We start from the raw sequence: 22,530 nt of genomic DNA on the forward strand, positions 1-22,530 counted from the left end.
CGATAATGATTAGTGGTGTAATACAAACTTTGGTTGAATGTAAGACTCTATCAGCTGATAAAATGACTAAATGATTAAAGGCCTAAAGCTTTAAAAAATAATAACTAAGAGGCAGAGTCAATACATGGGTTTCAGAATGATTGAAAAAATGAATAAAAATTAAGACCATTGCCATAGAGAATAACAATTTAAAGCTAAATATTACACTGAATGGTAAAGAGCTTTGTTGAATATAACAGTAAGTTGAAACCCATGATGAATAGGGAAATGAAAACAAGTAAATGTGTGACTAAATATTCAACAATATTTTCTTTCTAACTGGTGGTTTTTTATAACTTGTGGTTCTCACAAACCTCTGTAATGATGTAATGATGTAAATGTTGTAACATGTGACACGTACTTTTCCCTATCAAAAAAATAAATAAAATAAATAAAATACTATTACTACTATACACATGTAAGATATATTTGTCCCCCGGCACAGCCGATTGACTCTGGACAGCCAATCAGCGCTCACTCCAATGAGTCATATAGTGACTCTCAAGTTAACAATAAATAAAATGTTTAATTATTATACAATTATTTAATTAGTTCAGCTTTTACAATACACATTCTTGGGCGAGGGTAATTCAGCTTTAAGGCTTTGGGTCTTACAGGGAGTATACTCAAGACCAGAGGTTCTTAATCCTGGGGTACGCGTACCACTTGCTCTGACTGAAGTTGAGGCCCACTTTAGTCCTGTTTCTGATCTGGATTAGTCGAGTTGTTGTTTTTTGGTTTAGTTCAAATCTAACCTTGCGCAGAAAGATGGATCCTTGTGATATGTGTGAGGTGGTACTTAGTGTGAAAGGTTTGAAAACCACTGCACAAGACAGAGTATACAATGACTTCCGCTCATTCTGTCAAGATTAAATATCATTTGTCTTACCTGTGTCTCCACCTCTGGGCACTGGTAATACTGCAGCAGCTCCCACAGTTCGATGCAGTTGGCCACACAGAGGTGTCTCTCCATGTGTCTGAAGCAGAGCCTCTTCAGTTCTGGCATCATCAGCATGTCCGCGGCTGCTACCACATCTTTCACGTTAGCGTCAGTTAGCGCCACGTCGTGGGTGCAGCAAAATGTCAGGACAGTCTCCATGATTTCAGCGCTCACACCTGGGATGGAGTACACCCGTTTGGAGAAGTCAGCCCATACTCCGGTGAACAGGGTTCTAAAAAGAGAGAGAAATGCAAGATGTTAATGTTGAGGTCTGTCACAATAATTACTATATGAACTTAGTGTTCAATAATAGACAAATGGAACAGTTACTTTATAGGGTCAGTATTTATTCTGATTACCTTTTCATTGTATTAAAGGTGAACTTTTTGCCATTTTTGACCTTTATAGTTAGTCTGTCTACATCTCTAAAGCTTACAATGCTCTGTTGCACCTTGTGATGTCATTTAGTGGCAGTTTTGTTCAGTAGAGATTGGCAATTCTAGGTCTGAAATCATCCAAATGATTCCAATGAAGGTGTACAGACTTTTAAAACACAGTGGAGCACCTCCTGTATTACCACTTGACATCACAAGGTGTGTTTTGTGTTTTTTGTTTGAGAAAAGAGCTCAGCCTAAAGGATTTGTGTGTTAAACATGTGTGAATGAAACAAAACACAACTCCAAGTATATTTTTGATGAGGAATCAATATTATAACACCAATCAGAAAATGTCATAATATAGGCCTTTTAATTAAGGTTGTAGATGTCAGGGTTAGGATATTAATTAAGAGGTCACTATGAATCATTCATAATAAACAATTTGTCCATTAGACTAATTATGGTGTAGTTATTATAAAGTGTTGTTCAAATATGCAGTGTTTGATCTCGTTTACATAAATGAATTCACAAATTAACACTAAACTGTAACAGAAGTCGCCAACTTTTTCCTCATCTAATGTTATTCAGTTATTCATCACAATATGTACAATTCAGAAATTCCTTGGCGAGCTACTTTGAAGGGGTTGGAGAGCTAGTATAGTTCAAGACCCCTGCTGTAACATGTTGCAGTATTCAGTTTGGATAAAAACATGATCATGATATTCATAAAAGAAATAGAATTAAGAAGTGTGAGTCTGTAGGCCTTCCATAGACTGTCTATTATTCAGTCAATGAAGCCTACGTTCAAATGGGCCTGTATTTTTATGTTAGTTTGCCATGGCATTTGCGTCTTCTAAAGTTTGCAACAAAAACCTGTGTACACGACTGGCCTTCTTCAATGGAACAAAGGCAAAGCACACGTCATTTTTTCAATCGCTGGGGATTTTTATGAATGGGTAGCCTCTCTCTCTCTCTCTCTCTCTCTCTCTCTCTCTCTCTCTCTCAAACACACCTCCTCCGTCTCCTCCTCCTCCTTCTCTATCTCTCCCCGCACCACCGCTGCCTCCGCTCACTCCAAGCCGCTCACAGCCACACTCCGGTCCGCCGCAGTCAGAGCTGAAGTCCCGCTGAAGGAAGCCCTGGAAGGAGGAGCAGGAATGGCGTCGAGCTGGAGCCTCTCTCCGCGTCTCCTCTGCGCCTTTATCTTGCTTTATATCTGCGGCTTTGGGAATACCACTTCGGGAAACAAGAAAAACAACCAGGACAAGTGCACACTCAAGGTAAAATCCGCAAAAGTTTCCCGAAAAAGCCGCAAATTACGCACGACTTCTTTTCCATGCGGACAAAACCGCTGCACGCAAACCTGCAGCTGCCACTTCAAAGTCTTACCAAAACTTTGTCAGGTTTTTGGTTATCTTAATTATTTCGTTGTTTGTTTGTATTTTTTTCAGATTTTAACCGCTTTTGTTGTTATTTCGCGTGGGTTTATTGTCTGAACTGAAATGTATTTCTACTTTACGCACAGTTTTGAGTTAAGTCCCTGGTCTCTTGTCACGCTACCTTTACCTGTTCTTTTCAGTGGAGCGAGACAACAACACAGGTCTACAAAAAAAACAAAACAAAAAAAAACCCTAAAATTTTAAACACGAAGATACACCCTAATATTAATGTCTTATCTTTACTTTAAACTTTTGGCAGTGTCATTTTAGTGCTTTTTCTAACGCTTCACAGTTCGAAAAGTATCCTAACATTTTTTTTTTTTTCAGTGTTAAAAGCTGTCTATCAAGATACTTTGGGATAGGCCTGTTATTATATTCCACTAGTGTTTTGTCTCTTTTTATGGCTGGTAAAACCGACTCTCCATTAACCTTATTCTAAAGTCCCAATCCGTTTTTGTTTATTTGTTTATTTACAATATTTATGTGAAGTGCAGAGTGGATTTTGTAGCAATGTTGGAGTCAATTGGAGCTTCTTTCTATTATTTTTACCTTCTTAATTTGGCTAATCTTCAAAAATAGAGTTGGCTGTTAAAATTGCACTGTGTAACCTTTTGGTTGGAGGTCCTGGAGCTCCTCTTGTTTCTATGGATGTGTCATTGCTCTGCCTGGAATGCTCCACAGTATGATATGAAACAGCTCTTCTTCACATTTATTCAATTACAGGTGGTTTTACAGCTCAAAAATACCTAGAAAAACTGGAATACTGACTGTGAGCGGCGTCGCCTCTCCACAGATCTGACTCGTAATGATCTGGTACGGCATCCGTGAAAGTAGAAAGGTTTAATACCTTACTGGGAAACATTTCAGACAAAGCAATAACACCTCCATGGAGAAAAGCGTTTGACGGACCTTCCATCAGAAAAGTTATACAATGCAGCTTTAATTTGTAATAGGGAACAAACAAGTCACTAAAATGGATGAAAAAATGTAGGCAACAATATATGCTTTTTATGATGCAAAATATTATTAGTCAACATTACTTTTTGGAGCTGTTTCTTACCTTTTATTTTTATCATAACAGTTTTTCTCATCTTTAGAAATGGTGTTTAGCTGTTAATTTGTAATAGAGAATAACAAATCACTAAAATGGCTAACACAATGTAGGCTATAGGGTTTACATTATAATATTAGACAACCAAAAGACAATTGCATCATGAATTGACGTGACATTTGCATATTGGGCATGGGTGAAATTCCGGGCATGCAGTGGTTTTGTATTGTAGCGGTGGACTTTACACTGTAGTATTTCTCTGATCTGGCCAAGGTTTGAAAACATATCAGGTTATTTTTCTTGTTTTCAGGTTTATTGTGTACTTACTATTTTTTAAATTGGTTGTATAATCTTAAAAAAAGGTCACATATATTTCCTCCATGACTCGACTCGTCAGAAAATCTTAAATTTAGGGAATAAATGTTTAAAAGAAGCTCTAATACATATACCAAAGTTTTCCCAAAGCGACACTTGAGTCGTTTTTTCGATTCAGTGATACAGATTTGATTGATACTCAAGTATGTTTATCTAAAACTTAGCTTCCATAAACTTATTTCCAGCCCATGAACACTTACCATAGACCAGAGACGGCTTCATTCTAGTCTAGAGGTAGTTCATTTACCAGACAAGTTATCTTAAAATAATCTAGCTGCACTGACAGATAATTTCACTACTTATTTTTTTCATTTTCTGATAGATTTAAGTGTTTATATCTTAAATTTTGGCCAAGCTTTTTTGCAGTGTGCTGTTTGTCATTCTTAGTGTGTGCACTGTAGATTTAGTTTATAATACTTAACAGCATTTAGACGTATATTTTCGTTTATTAGTGATTAGTTATTGGCTGTGTCCCATTTTATTTTTTGTGTGAAGGTTTAATTTTGAGATTTTCAGACCTGTTCAAATAATAAATGTTTAATCTGATGTTATGGTGCACTGCAAAAGCCCTTTCACTTACTTACTTACAATTATGTTTGGAGGTTACAATCTCTCTTTTCTTTCTTCTTTCTCTCCTTCTCTTCGGCTCACTTTCTCTCATTCTCTCTGTTTATTCCTGTCCTCCCCTCTCCTTTTTGCTCATTCAACTCCATTCTCCCTCTCTTCTCTGTCTCTGTCTCTCTCAGCTCCATACCTCTTCTCCCCCCTCTCTACCTCCCCTCTCCTCGCTCTCTCTCTCTCCTTTCTTTTTCACTTTCTCTCTCAACCCCCTCTCCTCTCTCCTCTTTCTCTGCTCCATACCTCCCTCCCTCAGCCCACTTTCTCTCTCCATTGCTCTCTCTTTCTCTCTTTTACTTTCTCTACCATCTCTCACAGCCCCCTTCCTTTCTGCTCTTCCTCAACCCCTTCATTATTTACATCATTCTCTCTCCCTCTCCTCCTTTCTTGTTTCTTCTTTCCCCCCTCTCTCTCTCTCTCTCCCTCCTTTTCCTCTCCCCCTTTCCTCTTTAATTTTTTCTGTGCCTTCTGTAATCCCCTCTCTCTACCTTTCGCTCTTTCCACCTCTCCCCTTCTCTCTCTCTTCTCTCTCTGTTTTTGTCTCTCCTTTCTTCTCCCCTTTCTTCTATCCTCTCTCTGTCTCCTTCTCCTCCTCTCTCTCCTTCTCTCTCCTTCCTCTCTGTCTCTCCACCTCTTCCTCTGTCTCTTTCTCTCCACCCCCCCCTCCCCCCTCCCTCCCTCCCTCCATCCTTCCCTCCTCCTCTGGTGCTTGTGTGTGAATGTTTTTTGTTCCTTTCATGTGGGGCTCTTTGTGTAGCTGCAGGTAGCCGAGCACTTCCTGTCTTTTGTCCCAGGTCGTTTTGAAGTGTTAAACCACCACACTCGGCTGCTCTCGGGGTTTAGTCCAGACTTCTCACCCACACATCCACAAACACACACCGTTTAAAGGCCAAATGTTTCTCAAAATTAACTTTTTTTGAGCTTTTAACCTTGTTTTAAAGCAGACCTATTGACTTTTTTTGCAGCTTTTAAAGGTCCTCTGTTACGGAAAATTGACTCTTGTGATCTTTTAGCCATGTTAGAATGTTACTACTTCATCAAAAATATACATGGAGTTGTGTTTTGTTTGAGTAATCCTTCATTATTAGTCTGTCTACATCTCCAAAACTCAAAATGCTCTGTTCCACCAATAGTTTTCAAGTTAACATTTAGCTACATTTTCCCTTTTGTTCAGTAGAAATCGGCAATTCCAGAGCTGAAATCATCCAAATGAATGTAGTGAAGGTGCATGAAGTTTAAAAACACAGTGGAGCACTTCCTAAACCTGTGAATGAAACAGAACACCAGGTCTGTTCGTGTTGCGGAAACTACATTATAACATAAATCAGAAAATAGTCTGTGTTATAGTTGTTTTCCCTCACCATTTGCTGACCTGAAGTTGTATTTGTAGTGATTTGTGCATGTTTGAGTAACCTTTAATCACTTATTTTTAAGATGCTCTATTTTCTTAATTGATGATACATGATGGATTTGGCAGTACTGCGTATTTATTTTGGTACAAATGTAAAAAAAAAAGAAAAAAACAGCTTCTCACTAGTGTAATCTGCAGTTATCTATGCTGACTCTTTGTTGTGATGTGATGTGTTTACGGTGACGCCAGCTCCCACTGAGCACTTGTTGCTTTTATGAAGTATTTTTAGATGAATATTGCGATTTAAAATGTGCAAATTATATGATCCATGAGTTGTAGACAGTGTTGGGGAGTAACAGATTACATGTACCAGAGTTACATAATCAGAGTACAAATTATGATTTGAAATTACTGTTTCAGTAGTGGGGGTTCTAAACTAGATCTAAACCAGGTCTAAAACCAGGACTAAACCAGGACTAAACCAGGACTAAAACCAGGTCTAAACTAGATCTAAACCAGGTCTAAAACCAGGTGTAAACTCTAAACCAGGTCTAAATCAGGTCTAAAACCAGGACTAAACTGGGACTAAACCAGGACTAAAACCAGGCCAACCTAGAGCTAAACCAGGTCTAAACCAGGACTAAACCATCACTAAACCAGGACTAAAACAGGATTTAACAGGACTAAACCATGCTGCATGAAGACATGTCTCCTCTTCTTCTATCAATAATATTTTTAATTTGGTTAAGTAAAGATTTTCTTTTATCAGACAAAACATCTTATGTTACGATATCCTCGTCTTTGCTTCTCTACAGCAAATCAAGTAATCCAAAGTATTCAGATTACGTTACTCACCTGAAATAATTTAATGGATTATGTTACAAACTACATTTTGGGGTATGTAATCTGTAATCTGTAGGGGAATACATTTTAAAAGTCACCTTCCCAACACTGGTCGTAGATTATGGCTATATAGCAGACACAAGCACCGTTTGTCCTGTTTAATGTTGTATAATCACCTAAACATATCTGGCATTTTGTTTCATTAAAGTGGCACTATGTAACTGTTTCCATGTAGGTGCTATTTATTTGTCTAGAATGATCCAAAGTATGGCATTAAGCGTGTCTATTTCCATGGAGATGCCACCAGACCCTAGCCTGATTCATCAGCCGGTTTCACTTCATGGAAACCATCTGACCTCGCAGCGTTAGATTTCGTTTACTTGACAGTAGGTGGGTACTTTTTATTTAACCAGTGCTGCTATTTGGTCTAATGGGGCTAACTGGTATATTAAACTTTTCCTAAATCCCGTAGGAAGAAGGACAATAACGTCTTTCTCCTTGATAAAATTCACCAAACTTTCTCTTTATTCTGGCTTTAAATCCTCGATCTTGAAAAAAGTTGCCAACACAGAATGTATGACTCTTCGCTGATTGGCTGGTGCCCAGACTCGCACTTCTAGGGTTTTTGCAAACTGTCTAGTGTATTCTGACTCCTGACCTAGCCGCTGGAGAGAAATGAAATTGAGCGGAGGCACTAGGTGGCGCCAGCCCGACTAACCAGACCCATGCCACACCAATAATTCTAACAATTTCAACAAGTAGCTATCCCGAAATAAAAAATTGTATAAATAGGACAAAATCTGACCTCAGAACAGCAGAATGGACTTGAACTATATCAGAAGCAGTGTAAGACTTTAAGGTGCACTATGTAACTTTTTGGTGGCTTGTTTCTGTGGATATGGCATTGCTCTGCCTGGAATGTTCCGCAGTGTGACATTAACCAGCTCTACCTTTCATTTTTTTCTCAATTACCGGTGTTTTTACTGCTCAGAAATACCTAGAAAAACAGACTGACTGGGAGCGGGGTCGCCTCTCCACAGATCTGACTTGTAACTTTGCCTGGTTTAGTCTCCATGAAGATAGAAATGTTTAATACCATACTGTGAAACATTCCAGGCGAAGCAATAACGTCTCCATGGACAAAAGGCATTTTGACAGACCCTCCACCAGAAAAGTTACACGATGAACTTCTAACGTTGGTGTTGACATTACCAGTTGTGGATATTGTTTTGATATAACCTGCAGTATTTTGTGAGTACCTCGCTTGTGTTCATTTTCAGATCCACCATTGCTCTGTTGAGATTTAAAGGGCTTATCTTTGTGAATGGCTGACAGGATGAGTCTGAAGCGTCCTTTGTGGATCTAGTACACTTCACTGCTCACTGAAACTAGGACCATGACGTCACGCTAGGGTATCTGTTAGTACGTTTTAGTTTAATTGATAGTATTATTCTAAATCTCCTTTCCTTTTAACAGTTTTTTTTAAATATACATTGTTCCATCCTCAGAAACACACATGAACCTTTTCCACCTGAAATGTTAGTAAAACAACTGGCATTTTTACATTTACATTTTACACACCAACAAGATTTGAGAGAAGTCTGAATGTGTACTACAATCAAAAAGGAAACACATATAGTTCACAAGATATTTGTAGAGGTCTATTTAGAATTTTTATAGAGGTACATTTATAGTTTTTATAAGTATAAGAGCACATAGACTAGTTTACACCCATGGACCTACCTGGCCCACTGAGAGATTACACAAATATAAGATCAGTGTTTTTTTTTATTTTTATTATCATCGTGGTATCAGAATTTGTATTGAGTATCGAGCTATTCCTTAATATGAAAATCAAGTTTGAAATGTTAGTATCGTTCGTGACAATACTACTTTCTATTGGATATTGTGCTTAAAGCCATTTCTATTTGTGCTCATTTAAATTGCCTTGTCATTGACCTATCCCTACCAACATGTTTAGTGCGAGTACATTTCTGTCATAGCTGCAGGCTTAGATTCACTTTATGCAAATCTCCAGTGAGCTCCGGTCTGATGCTTTCACAGAGCAGTTAGAGACCAGTTTGTTTACGTTTAGGTTTAGCAGTTAGCGTATTGTATTAGTATGTGGACTATTATTATTAATGTTAATGCAATGACTCAGTCCAGGATGAAGCCAGGCCATAAAATGGACAAAAAATTAAAATTACTAAAATTTAAATACTATAATCCTGGAATTAATAGTTTTACTATGATTTACCTGATTTACTAAAGACATAACTAAAACTATAACTTTAAACCTAGATCTAAACTAGTTTTAAATTAGGTCTAAACTAGATCTAAAGCAGGTCTGACCCAGGTCTAAACTAGGTCTAAACTTGGTCTAAACCAGATTTAAACCCATTGTAAACCATGTCTAAACGCATTCTAAGCTAGGTCTAAACCAGATCTAAACTAGGTCTAAACTATGTCTAAATCTGGCCTAAACTAAACCTGGCCTAAATCAGATCTAAACCAGATTTAAACTCGTTGTACACCAGGTCTAAACCCATTCTAAACTTGGTCTAAACTTAGTCTAAACTTGGTCTAAACCAGGTGTAAACCAGGTCTAGTCCAGATCCAGAGCCTGTAGACCTTTTGAAGTGTTGTCATTGAAAGCAGGATGTGTAAAGTGCAGACAGAGGCTTCCTGTTCACACCTCTGGCCTCTGTAACAGGCTGATAAAACACACTGCAAACTGTGACTGGAGAAAGACCTGGAAAATACAACGAAAGAACTGTGGGGGAGACTTTTATGTGCTGTAAAAATGTTTGGATTTGTAATATAATAAATACACTCGATACTCAATACCGATTCCAATACCATAGTACTTTCTTTTATTTTACCATGTGGTCTTATGCTTGCTCTGATACAGCTCAAGATCAAAACTATTAAGGAAAAGTTTATTTCTGTCCTGTGAATGTGATTTTTTTTTTTTTTTTTAGTATCAATACCTGCTCAAATGAGGATCTAATTTCAATACTTCGGACAGTAACTAGTGTGTGCCTTCACGTGTATAAGTCGTAACAGCGTATCTTTAGTTCTTTACCATTACATTAGGGACTGGGGCTTATCTCATCTGATGCACTCAACAATGAAGAATGCAGTGAGGTGGAAGGAGCCCAGGGACCAGGGAGCCAGAGACGCAGCAGCCATGTTGGATCACAAAGTGTGTTTTGTTTGTGTTTTTTCCCCAGTCCTCCCTCTGCGTAACATGAACAGGAGCTGAAACACTTCCTCTGACTTCAAAAGAGAAGCGGAGGTGGAGAGAAGGAGGGAGGAAAGAGAGAGAGGAGGGAGGGAGGGAGGGAGAGGGAGGAAAAAGAGTGAAGAGGGAAAAGAAAGAATGAAAAGAAGGGGGGAGAGATGGGGAAGGTTTATTAATGCAAGTATTTGTACTGTACACTAAAGAATCAATCCTGACCAAACACAGACAATAACACAGAGTCAATAAACCAGGACCAAAGTAAAAATTGAAACAGGAGAACCAAACCAGGACAAGCCCAGGGACTAAACTGGAGATAGACAAAACTGAGACCAAACCTGGACCAAACCTGGACCAAACTGAGGACAAACCTGGGGACAAAACTGTACCAAACCTGTACTAAACCAGGATAAGCCCAGTGACTAAACTGGGGACAAAACTGGGACCAAACCTGGACCAAACCTGGACCAAACCAGAGACTTAACCAGGGACCTAGACCAGGGACCTAGACCAGGGACCTAGACCAGGGACTAGACCAGGGACTAGACCAGGGACTAGACCAGGGACTAGACCAGGGACTAGACCAGGGACTAGACCAGGGCTACCAGGACGGTGCAGATGTGATGTGAACCCTCCTGGGGCTGTGTTTTTGGCGAATGAGTTTAACAAAGTTATAAAACAAAACAAGTCACAGCCCCAACTACAATTTTCAGTACAGCGTTCGATCCAAACCTTTGTAAAAAATATTAAAGAAAGGCCTATTTTTATGATTTTTTTTTTTTTTTTCAGTTCAAGTTTTAGTGTGTGGTTATACATTTTTACTTATTTATTTTCAACTAACTGAATTATCATAAAATAGTAATGTTTCTTCTCAAGATAATGCTAAACCAAAATCTTGAATTGCTTCGTGACATGCCTACTTGAAAGGTGCTACCCAAAAATATTAACTGTTGCCATAGCGATTACATAGAAAATAACATTACATAGCGAAAACAAAATATTATATCTTTTAAATGGGGAAAACCACAACCTCAAATTATGTAAAAATGGAAGATGACATACCCATAGATATAAAACTAAAGCAATCCCTCATCAAAAACATGTCTGAAGGTTTTAGATCCTATCCGTGCATGTTTGAGCAATTTAGCGATCTCTCCTGGGCCCTGTTCGAACTTTCCTTACGGTTAGTTGTAAGACAGTCCTTTATAAATATACACAAACACGATGCAAAACTGTACACAGCAACTTGACAAACCTGACGCACATTGATTGTCAACTGAGTGTGCTCTGAATGGGGAGTGATTAGCATGGAGAGCAAAGGGAGGGGGAACTCTGAGCGCCAAAAATGAAAGTCAGACTTATAAAACGTGCTAATACGGTGATCTTAATATGTTACATGTACGCAGTTGATTAATTCTTTTCAGCGGATGTTGTCAACTTTTTCTCGAGGTGTGATGCTAACTGTGAGCACTCCTCTGTCTGAAGCTTTGTTAGGCTTTAATCTGGGCTTTATTTTAACACTATTAGACCTGAAAGAACCGATTTATCTGGAACGACAATAGGGAAGATTATTTTTACTTTTAAACAAGTCAACAGTTTTTCAGTTCAGCTCATCACAAGATCCTGAAAATGTGCTGTTTAAATCCATTTTGTATTTTTCTCTTGAGTTTTCAGACTGCTGTGTGTGCACTGTCACCATGGAAACTTCTGAACATTCCACCATACAGATACATGAAGAACACCCCCAGCATGATGTCACCGCAAAGCACCCCAGAGAAGTGTAATAATACCCCGTCTTTAAGCTTCCAAGATTTCCCAAAACTTCAAAACTCCATGTCCGATTGCAAAAAGATTGTGAGACGTGTTTGCCGATGGAAAAGGGAGCAGCTTCTTCCTGTTTTTTTTTTTGTCTGTTTTTAAGTGATGGTTCTCAAAGGAGCTGATTCTGTCTCTGCTCAGGGCCACTGTTCAGGGGCACATCTGCAAAACACATCTCCTCCTCCTTTACCTGTGTCCTCATCCATATCCCACATTTCTCTGGGGCTGCTTCCCCCTCAGTCCACAACAATGATGAGTTTTCCATGAGAGTGAATCTATGCGAGGAGCAGACAGTGGAAAACCTGAATCCATCCTTTAAAGGCACTGTACCTGATTTGTTACTGTCTTTAAAAAGTCAGAAACAGAACCAGATCAACAGTTTGCAGTGGTCCAAAGTTATTGCCTTACCAGTCAGTTCCTTCTGCATTCTGTTCAAATCCAAAAGGGTCTAAAATCAAACCAAAGAGCTTGAAAAAAACTCAAATGTAGAAGACATCTCCTCGTGAATATTCAGAACAAAATATAGAACTTCTTTTACCTGAAATAAGTAACATTTTGGCGCTTTGTTGATCAAAGCGCACAGTTTCTCAAACTGCGTTTACACTGAAACGAATAACCGTATCACCGTATCGGAAACGATTTGCGTCCAAACACATCGTTTCTGTGTCCGCAAGCCTTCCCTATCCACACAGCTTTGAGCATATTTGTTTACATTTTACAGAAATGAAACTTAAAACTGCATGGCTAATTTGCATATACTAAGTGCTTAAAAAACAGCTCCCTATTGTGCGCTGCTGTGGTTCAGCTTCTGTCGGACCAAAGGACATGACTCAGTGGAATATGAGTGTTCTGAGGGGTGTTCTGCTGATGGTGAGTCTGTTCTGTGCTTCTGTCACGTTGGAGATGGTTCAACTTTTCAGAGATGATATGTCTGCAGGTCGTACACATAGACCGTATAATGAATGGACATATATTCTAGCCTCTTAAGGTTTTGGCGGTGAATTACTTCATGGTGCATAGATCTACATCAGCATTTTCAGGCATCCACACAGTGCCGGATCAGATCTGTACTCAGATGAATTTGTGAGAGCTGGCGGCACCAGATCGTTCCGTCTCTGGAGCTGTTTTCAGTCAGATTAGTGTGTAGGAACACTGCATCCTCAACAGAAATGACTCGAATACATACTAGTGTGGACATGTGTGTGTTCTTTTTGTAGATTTTTATCCTTTTTTCTATATGTAAGCAGCCATGTTTGTTTTGACGCAAATGGAGCATGCGGCTCTCTGATTGGTTGGTTCCGCCTGTCAATCACACCTTCTGAAATCAGGGAGACAGGATACAGCTCCAGATCCACTTGTCTTTGTAAAGTTTTGTCAAAGCGTGTGGTTCTGGCTGGACACTTAATCAAACTTATTCTGATATGCTGATTAGAATGTTGTTGTTGAATAGAGAACTATTGTCAAAATTGTCAAAAATACAAATGGAATATGCCAAAAAGTTCACATCACAATTTATTTACAACCTCAATCAGAATTTTGAGTATCCACCACCTTCTTGTCTCTGTGATGTTAATGCTGTGCCGGTAATGTTTCACAGTAAAGCATTAAAATATAGCAATAAAATCAATAAAAGTTCTACAGAAAAAATTGCCTCTCCACAGATGACCTGTAACTTAGTCATGTCACCTTCTTGACTACGTGGAGATGAATAATTTTAATGCCTTACTGTTAGGGGTGTAACGATATCTGTGTCACGATACGATATCGTCACGGTATAAACTTCACGGTACAGTATTTACTGCGATATCGTGGGAAAGCTCACGATATGGTGGGGAGGCTCACGATTAGAGATGTCACGATATCTAAATCTCTTTTTATGATGTTTTCATGAAATACATCTCATTTATTTCGATATTTTGTGGAGCCCAACAAAACTGTTAATGTGCTACTTTTTCCTCTTAAAATGCCTCGACAAGACTTAATCTGAAGAACTAGGACTTAAAAGTACTTAGAACTGTTATTTCTTCTTGTAGTCTGCACTGAAATGGAGCAAAGGATCATGGTCTATGTAGTTCCCTCTGTCTTTTTTTAGCTATTGCTGCACCATAACTCTTAATTTAAGCAAAGAGACTTGTAAATGGACATATTGTGATGGTCCACCATATTATTGTGAGAACTTTGACGATACGATATCACAATATTTTGATTATTGTTACATCCCTACTTACTGTGGAACATTTCAAGCAAAGCAATAACATCTCCATGGAAACAGGGAAATGGCAGATCTTCTAAGTGGTTTTGAAGGGCAGAACGGACACAACACATAATTTGAGTAAAATTGTTGCTCTGGTCTATAACTTCAATGAAAAAGTTGTTATTTATTTTTTATTTTTTACGTTTTATTGTACAACTTTTGAATACCATTTGCACCACTGTTTACTGTTACTTTAGGGCTGCATGAGAATATCTATGTATTTTCAGACAAGCATTGAGATTACATTTGCAGTTTAATGTTCTAATAATGAGATTCTGTTCAAAGTTCACATTTTATACCCATCCAGAAGAGTTGACCAAAAGACTGAAAGATGAATGAGCAAAATAACACAAGAATCACATTTCAGAGCAGGTTTGTGCAGATCTAAACTACAGGGTTAGCAGTTTTTATGCAGAATAAGACCGGAGGTTTTGTTGTTTGTGGAGAAAATTATGGTACTTCAAAAACTGCAGCCTTTGCAATTGGGTACGGTAATTGTGTTCATTCAAATTTGGATTCCATTGCCGTTAATGTTGTAGAATTCATGTATGATTCGTTCATTAGTTTTTCAATATAAAACCCAAAATAAGAAAATGAAAAAACAGTTAACGATTCCTTTTTTTCAGTTTTCGATTTTGTGTTTAAACAAATAATGGAAAAAAACAGATAACGTCCGTTTCTTGTTTCTGTGACTTAAAGTGCGATGCTGGACTTTTGCGCCGCATACGGACTGAACCAGGACTGAATCTGGAATAAACAGGACTAAACCAGGACTAAACCGTTTTCAGTCCTGGTCTGGCCCCAGTCTCAGTTCTGGTCTCAGTCCTGGTCTAAATCCTCATCCTGGTCCCGAACTCAGTCCTGGTCTGGTCCCGGTCTCAGTCCCGCTCTCAATCCTGGTCCTGGTCCTTGAGTCAGTCCTGATCCCGTTTCTATCTGGTCCCGGACCTGGTTTAGTCCTGGTTCAGTCCATATGTACTGCAGAAGTTTGGCATCCCAGTTTAATTCACGGAAACGGGAAACGGTCTTTATCTGTTTTTTTCCATTATTCATTTAAACACAAAATCGAAAACAGAAAATCGAATTGTTATCAGTTTTTTTCATTTTGGTTTTGGAGACAGATAATGAAGAAAACAGTTGTTTTTTCTTTTTCTTATTTTTGTTTTATATTGAAAACAAATGAACAAATGATACACAGATTTTGTAGCCCTATGTCTACATATATTCAATCTAAACCACAGCTCAACCAAAAAACAGAATTTAAAGGAGCATTGTGTAACTTTTCTGGTGGAGGGCCCATTAAATGCTTTTATCCAAGGCGATGTTACTGCTTTGTCTGGAATGTTTCACAGTAGCTTTCTATCTTCATGGAGACCAAACAAGACCAAGTTATAGGTCAGATCTTTGGAGAAGCAACCACCTGTAACTCAGTAAATGTAAGGTAGAGCTGTTTAATGTCATACTGTGGACCTTTCACCAGAAAAGTAACACAATGCACCTTTAAACTCCTCTGGTATTTTCTGATTTGGGGTTCCTTTTTTTAGCACAGACTCCCCTCTTCTATCTCAGATCGGTTGGGGGTCTTAGTGGCTCAGTGATGCAGTAGCAGTTTTGTCTTGACTCCCTGGGAAAGTCCTGGTTGAGTTCTGGGTTAGTCCTGGTCCAGTGCCCACTGGTCTTACCTCCTCAGGCTGAGAGGAAATGCACTTTTGTTTAGCGCAGTTTCAGCGTTACAGCTTCCTGCTCCACAGATCACAACTGTGCCCAGGGACCTAAAGAAAGAAGACTGAATAATTTAAAGGTCCTATATTACGCGAAACTGACTCCTGTGAGCTTTAAGTCATGTTATAATGTTGTTACCTTCTCAAAAACAGACCTGAAGTTGTGTTTTGTCTCATTTACACATGTTTGAGTAACTCTTGAGTAAGTCTATCTACATCTCCAAAGCTCCAAATGCTCTTTTCCACCTTGTGATGTCATGAAGCAATTTTCAAGTTAACAGCTACATTTTACCTTTAGTTCCGTAGAAATGAGGAATCCCAGGGTTGAAATTATCCAACTGATTTTAGTGGAAGTGTATGGAGTTTAAAAATCCCGTATTACCTGTTTGAGAGAAAAACTCAGGCTAAATCTGCAGGGTTTGTGTGTTAAACATGTGTGAATGAAACAAAACACAACTCCAGGTCTGTTTGTGATGATAAAACAACATTAGAATCAGCGTAACATGGGCCCTTTACGTCTTGTTGTACCTTTTTAGTTTTGTGCTGGTTTAGATTTTGGTTTCAGTAGGGCAGCAAAGTTGGTTCAAAAAATTAAATCAAAATCTCAGTTTCAATGGTTCCCAATAAAAATATAAAATAAAAATGCATTTATTTAAGTTGCATAGTCCATTGGGTGACAAAATAAATACCATGTTTTATCATGTATATATCTACTAACCCTATACTTCTATATAATTGTTTAGAGGTTTTAGTGAAGTGCTTCATTAGTCCAACCTGCATTGGTTTTCAATTTGATTTAGCCCTAGTTTAGACCTGCTTTAAACCTGGTTCATTTCATTTTTTTAGTCCTGGTTTGTCCTGGTTCAGTCCTGGTTCAGTTCATGTTTAGTCGAGGTTTAGCTCTAGTTCAGTCCTGGTGTAGTCCTGGTGTAGTCCTGGTGTAGTCCTGGTGTAGTCCTGGTGTAGTCCTGGTGTAGTCCTGGTGTAGTCCTGGTTCAGTCCTGATTCAGTCCGGGTTCAGTCCTGGTTCAGTCCTGGTTCAGTTCATGTTTAGTCGAGGTTTAGCTCTAGTTCAGTCCTGGTGTAGTCCTGGTGTAGTCCTGGTGTAGTCCTGGTGTAGTCCTGGTTCAGTCCTGGTGTAGTCCTGGTCAGTCCTGGTTCAGTCCTGATTCAGTCCTGATTCAGTGGTTCAGTCCTGGTTCAGTCCTGGTTCAGTCCTGGTTCAGTCCTGGTTCAGTCCTGTTCAGTTCATGTTTAGTCGAGTTTAGCTCTAGTCAGTCTGGTGTAGTCCTGGTGTAGTCCTGTCAGTCCTGGTTCAGTCCTGGTTCAGTCCTGGTTCAGTCCTGGTTCAGTCCTGGAGTAGTCAAGGTGTAATCTAAGTTTAGTCTTGGTTTAGTTCAGTTTTATTTCAGGTTTAATCTGTTCACATCTCTGACCTAGTTATTTTTCTAACCTAGTTCAGTTGCATTTTTTATCTTTTGTACTGTACCACTGAGATTTTATTTTTATTACACTTAATTCCACCGACTGAAGTAACTAAATTTTTTTTTATTTGTATCGAATAATCTCTCGAAATGTTGTTTCTTGGAGTTGTGTCCGGGGTCTGTGAGGCGGGTCAGATCTCAGGGGATCTCCCAGAATCACTTCCTGTTTTAATCAGCGCTAATTACCACAGGTCCAGTTACACGGCCCAGGCTGTGACCATTTCAACAGTCTTATACTTCAGATTATAGAAGAGAACGCTCACACATTTAAGATGCTATTTATTGAAAATGCATCTTTATAATTAATAAGGAATACTCAAAGTGGGTCAAATACTACACATGTTTTTGGTTATTTTGATATAGTTGTGACGTAATACAATGTTATGGACTGAAACTGCTTAATGTTTTGCCTTTAAATGAGATTTGGTTCTCAAAGGTTGACAAAACCAATGTTGTTTTGAAAATCGTCTATGATAAGAAATCTGTCAGTTATTTTGAACAGGATTATTATTTAGTCCCATTTTAGTAGTAGATTAGACCTGGTTTATATACGAGTCAGACTATAGAACAGGGACATGGTTAGGGTCGAGGAGGTTAGATTTAGACCTGATTTAGTTCTGGTTTAGACCTGGTTTAGACTCTTGTTTGGGACAGGATTAGACTTGGTTTAACCTTGGTTCAGACCTGTTCTACACTCTTCCTTGGGGCAGAATTAGTAGTGGTCTAGTTCTGATTTAGTCCTGGTTCAGACTGTTGCTTGGATTTGGTTCAGATCTGGTTCAGACCTGGTTTAGACTAGGTTCAGACATAATTCAGAACTAGTTTAGACTCTTGTTTGGACCTAGTTCAGTACTAGTTCAGTACTGGTTCAGACTTGGATCAGACCTGGTTTAGACTTGTTTGGACCTGGTTTAGTCCTGGTTTAGTCCTGGTTTAGTCCTAGTTTAGTCCTAGTTTAGTTCTGGTTCAGACCTTGTTCAGAACTGCTTTAGACTCTTGTTTAGTCCTGGTTCAGACCTGGTTTAGTCTCTTGTTTGGGGCAGGATTAGGGTCTGGAGGAGGGTCTGGAGGAGGAAGTGCTGATTACAGAGCTCTGGCCTGAACACTCCCAGATGTGAGACAAACACAGGTTTACAAACAGGACCCCCTCTGCAGCCCTGGGACCCTCTAACATGGACTCGGGCTAAACTCTGTCGAGTGACAAACCAGATGACCTCATGTTCATTATAATCTTTTGTATGATACAGTCAATACATGTGGTTGTGTTTGAGACCTGCTTTAGTCCTGATTTAAAGGTGCAACTTTTTGGTTGGGGGTCCGTCATCTGCTTGTTTCTTTGTCATTTATCTGCCTGGAATGTTCCACAATATGACATTAAACAACTCTGCCTTACATGTATTCAATTATAGATGGTTTTATAGCTCAAAAATACCTAGAAAAAGAGACATTCTGACAGTGAGCGGGGTCGCCTCTCCACAGAAGCTGGTCTGGTTTGGCTCCATGCTCCACACTGTGAAACATTCCATACAAAGCAATTAAATCTCCATGGAGAAAAACATTTGACGGCCCCCCCAATGCAATTTTGTTGTGACCGTGGGGGTGTTCTACATGTATGTGTAGGGCAGAATCAGTTACCATGGAGACACAATGCATACATTTGCATATGCAGCCAAAAAAGTATTTTAGATGGTTTGAAAACTCAAAATAAATAAATAGATTTAAACAGCACATTTTCAGGAGCTTGTGGATAATACGAACGTTCATGGTCCTGTTTAGGAGTTTGATTTTCAGCAAAAAGGTGAGAGTGACTAACTGAAAAAACTAGCTAGCTTGTGATTGTAATTTTATTTTTAATTTCGGGAGAGACACAAATAAACTTACCTATTATTACAGTTCAAGGTAAGTCTGTTCTTTCCGGTCAGACTGTGTTGGAACAAAGCTCAGATTAAAGTCTAACAAAACCCCAGACAGGGCAGAGCTCAGGGTTTGTGTGTTAAACGTGCGTGAATGAAAAAAAACACAACTCTAGGTCTGTTTGTGATAAGGAAACATTATAATTTAGATCAGAAAATGGCATAATATGGGCCTTTTAAAACAGCAAAGCATTTTTCATTTCATTCATTTCTATTCCTTAGTATGGAGTTTGAGTTTTTCGTATGGACATGACTCCTTCACGGCACGCTTCAGTCCGAGGCTCTGACCTGCCTTAGTGATAAATGATGGTTATTATCTGAAAACACCTGGAGGAAGGAAGCGGCACCGCCATTATTATTATGGGCCTGAGGCGGTGGGCGGGGCCTGTTGTTTAGGGGGCGGGGTTTGTGTGCAGAGGGGAGGGCCCAGAGAAAATGCTCAGGTTGAAAGCCAAAGCTGCAGACAGTAATCATTATAATGCAGGGAGATAGAAACCATGCAGTAATACAACAATAATAGGGCGTCACAGTCTGGAATGGCAAAGTGAAATTTCTGTCTGTTGTGTGAGCGTTTGGAATTTAGTTTTAGGTTTGGAGCTGAAGAAACAATTGACTATTTTTGGCAAAGATTAAAAGTGTATTGTATGTTCAGGAAATAAATACTGAAAAATCCAAATTGGTCTGTCTGGTTCTACGCATGATGACTCTGGAACGCCTCTCGCTGAAAGTGTTCAGAAAATGCGCCGTGTCATGATGAATATCGGAAGCTGATTCGTTGCAGCGTCACAACAGCGGAACAAGAAGAGAAATCAAACCAGTTGAGAGAAAAGCAAAGCTCTTCCCTGTCATTAAATGCTCAAAGCTCTTACCTTCTCCACGCTTTTCACAAACTAAATAGTCTGTGTTGTTGCTAAAATAGTCTGAAGTACGTCTGTTTTGTTTGTTTTGGTTCGTTTGGGCGCATCACCTTTGGCTTCCATACAAAACTCAATGCTGCGACGTGATTGGTCCACCTGCACGATTCTCTTTACAGCGGATGCACGCCAAGATGGATTCGCGTGAGTTTGTGAAATTAGAAATATTGCAAGAATCCAGTTTGCTGTGTAAGATTAACATCAGCCCGGCCTATTTCAGAGAGTTGTAGAGTTCACTATCTTTTTTTTTTTTTTGTATGAAGCATTGTTAAGCCCTTTTTAAGATGTTCACCTTGATTAGTGTGTTTTATTCTGACATGTTTATTTAAATTATATTATATTTGTATTACAGGTTTCGTCAGGCTTGGATGGCTCTCGGAAACTTCCTGTTACCTTCAAAACTGACAGTGAGTACAACTTTAGAATTTTATAAGCTCTCTGCCCAGACACTGACAGCACACACAAGAATATATGTTTAAAATCTTTCTAGAAAATACGATGTCTTTATCAAAATCATAATCATAAACTTGTACTTTTATACAGCTTGTGAATAGTACATGATGCGACATTAAACCAAGTTGTTTGAAAGTGTTAGGCTTAAAGTACAAAGGGTTCAGAGGGTCAAAGGTCATCTGTGAGTGACCCCGGACAAAAGGAACCAGGACAAAGGACTCAAAAATGAGGATCTAGGAAAGGAAACAAGGAGACAAAGAAGGAGGAAGGAACAGGTTTTGGATTTGTGCCATGAACCAAGAACCACTTAGACTGACATGAACCTGAACCGGGACTAAACCGGGACTAAACCGGGACTAAACCAGGACTAAACCAGGATTTAAAACCAGGACTTAAACCAGGACTTAAACCAGGGCTGCTCTGAATCAGGACCCAAATGTATGACTCTAAAAACACAGAGGAGCACTTCTGGGTGCTGACACAAGTACAACCCTACCAATGTTATTATTATCCTAATTTAGACCTGGTTCATTCCTGGTTCATTCATGGTTAAGTCTTGGTTTAGTCCTGGTTTAGCCCTGGTTTAACTCTGGTTTAGCTCTGATTTAGTCCTGGTTTAATCATGGTTTAATCATGGTTTAGTCCTGGTTTAGTCTTGGTTTAGTCTTGGTGTAGTCCTGGTTTAACTCTTGTTTAGCTCTGGTTTAGTCCTGGTTTAGCTCTGGTTTAGTCTTGGTTTAGTCTTGGTTTAGTCCTGGTTTAGTCCTGATTTAGTTCTGGTTTAGTCATGGTTTAGTCTTGGTTTAGTCCTGGTTTAGCTCTGGTTTGCTTTGGTTTAACTCTGGTTTAGTCTTGGTTTAGACGTGGTTTAGTCCTTGTTTAGTCTTGGTTTAGTCTTGGTGTAGTCCTGGTTTAACTCTTGTTTAGCTCTGGTTTAGTCTTGGTTTAGACCTGGTTTAGTCCTGGTTTAGTCCTGGTTTAGTCATGGTTTAGTCTTGGTTTAGTCCTGGTTTAGTCCTTGTTTAGCTCTGGTTTAGTCAAGGTTTAGTCTTGGTTTAGGCCTTGTTTAGCTCTGGTTTAGTCAAGGTTTAGTCTTGGTTTAGGCCTTGTTTAGCTCTGGCTTAGTCCTGGTTTAGCTCTGGTTTAGTCATGGTTTAGTCTTGGTTTAGTCCTGGTTTAGTCCTTGTTTAGCTCTGGTTTAGTCAAGGTTTAGTCTTGGTTTAGTCCTTGTTTAGCTCTGGTTTAGTCTTGGTTTAGTCCTGGTTTAGTCCTTGTTTAGCTCTGGTTTAGTCATGGTTTAGTCTTGGTTTAGTCCTGGTTTAGCTCTGGTTTGCTCTGGTTTAACTCTAGTTTAGTCTTGGTTTAGACGTGGTTTAGTCTTGGTTTAGTCCTTGTTTAGCTCTGGCTTAGTCCTGGTTTAGCTCTGGTTTAGTCTTGGTTTAGTCCTGGTTTAGCTCTGGTTTGCTTTGGTTTAACTCTGGTTTAGTCTTGGTTTAGACGTGGTTTAGTCCTGGTTTAGCTCTGGTTTAGTCCTGGTTTAGTCTTGGTTTAGCTCTTGTTTAGTCCTGGTTTAGCTCTGGTTTGCTCTGGTTTAGACCTGGTTTAGACCTGGTTTAACTCTGGTTTAGTCTTGGTTTAGACGTGGTTTAGTCCTGGTTTAGTCTTGGTTTAGCTCTTGTTTAGTCCTGGTTTAGCTCTG

The 22,530-nt window shown here is 39.2% G+C and overlaps 1 protein-coding gene across 2 annotated transcripts in view; it reads left to right on the forward strand.

The window, feature by feature from the left end:
- The first annotated feature begins 2,448 nt into the window (after window positions 1-2,448).
- The window catches only part of il17rd (interleukin 17 receptor D), a 44,101-nt gene continuing 24,019 nt past the window's right edge, over window positions 2,449-22,530 (forward strand). The window contains exons 1-2 of one of the 2 annotated variants that reach the window (XM_020922095.2): window positions 2,449-2,636; window positions 20,731-20,785. In XM_020922095.2, the coding sequence (XP_020777754.2) occupies window positions 2,514-2,636; window positions 20,731-20,785 (178 nt within the window). In that variant the 5' untranslated portion in view covers window positions 2,449-2,513. Of the gene's footprint in view, window positions 2,637-20,164; window positions 20,523-20,730; window positions 20,786-22,530 lie in introns of those variants that run through there. The other variant, XM_055159650.1, reaches the window with a different exon arrangement.

Source organism: Boleophthalmus pectinirostris, unplaced genomic scaffold, assembly GCF_026225935.1.
Source record: "Boleophthalmus pectinirostris isolate CB_2022bp ecotype Guang Dong unplaced genomic scaffold, ASM2622593v1 HiC_scaffold_23, whole genome shotgun sequence".
In the NCBI taxonomy this organism is placed as follows: domain Eukaryota; kingdom Metazoa; phylum Chordata; class Actinopteri; order Gobiiformes; family Gobiidae; genus Boleophthalmus; species Boleophthalmus pectinirostris.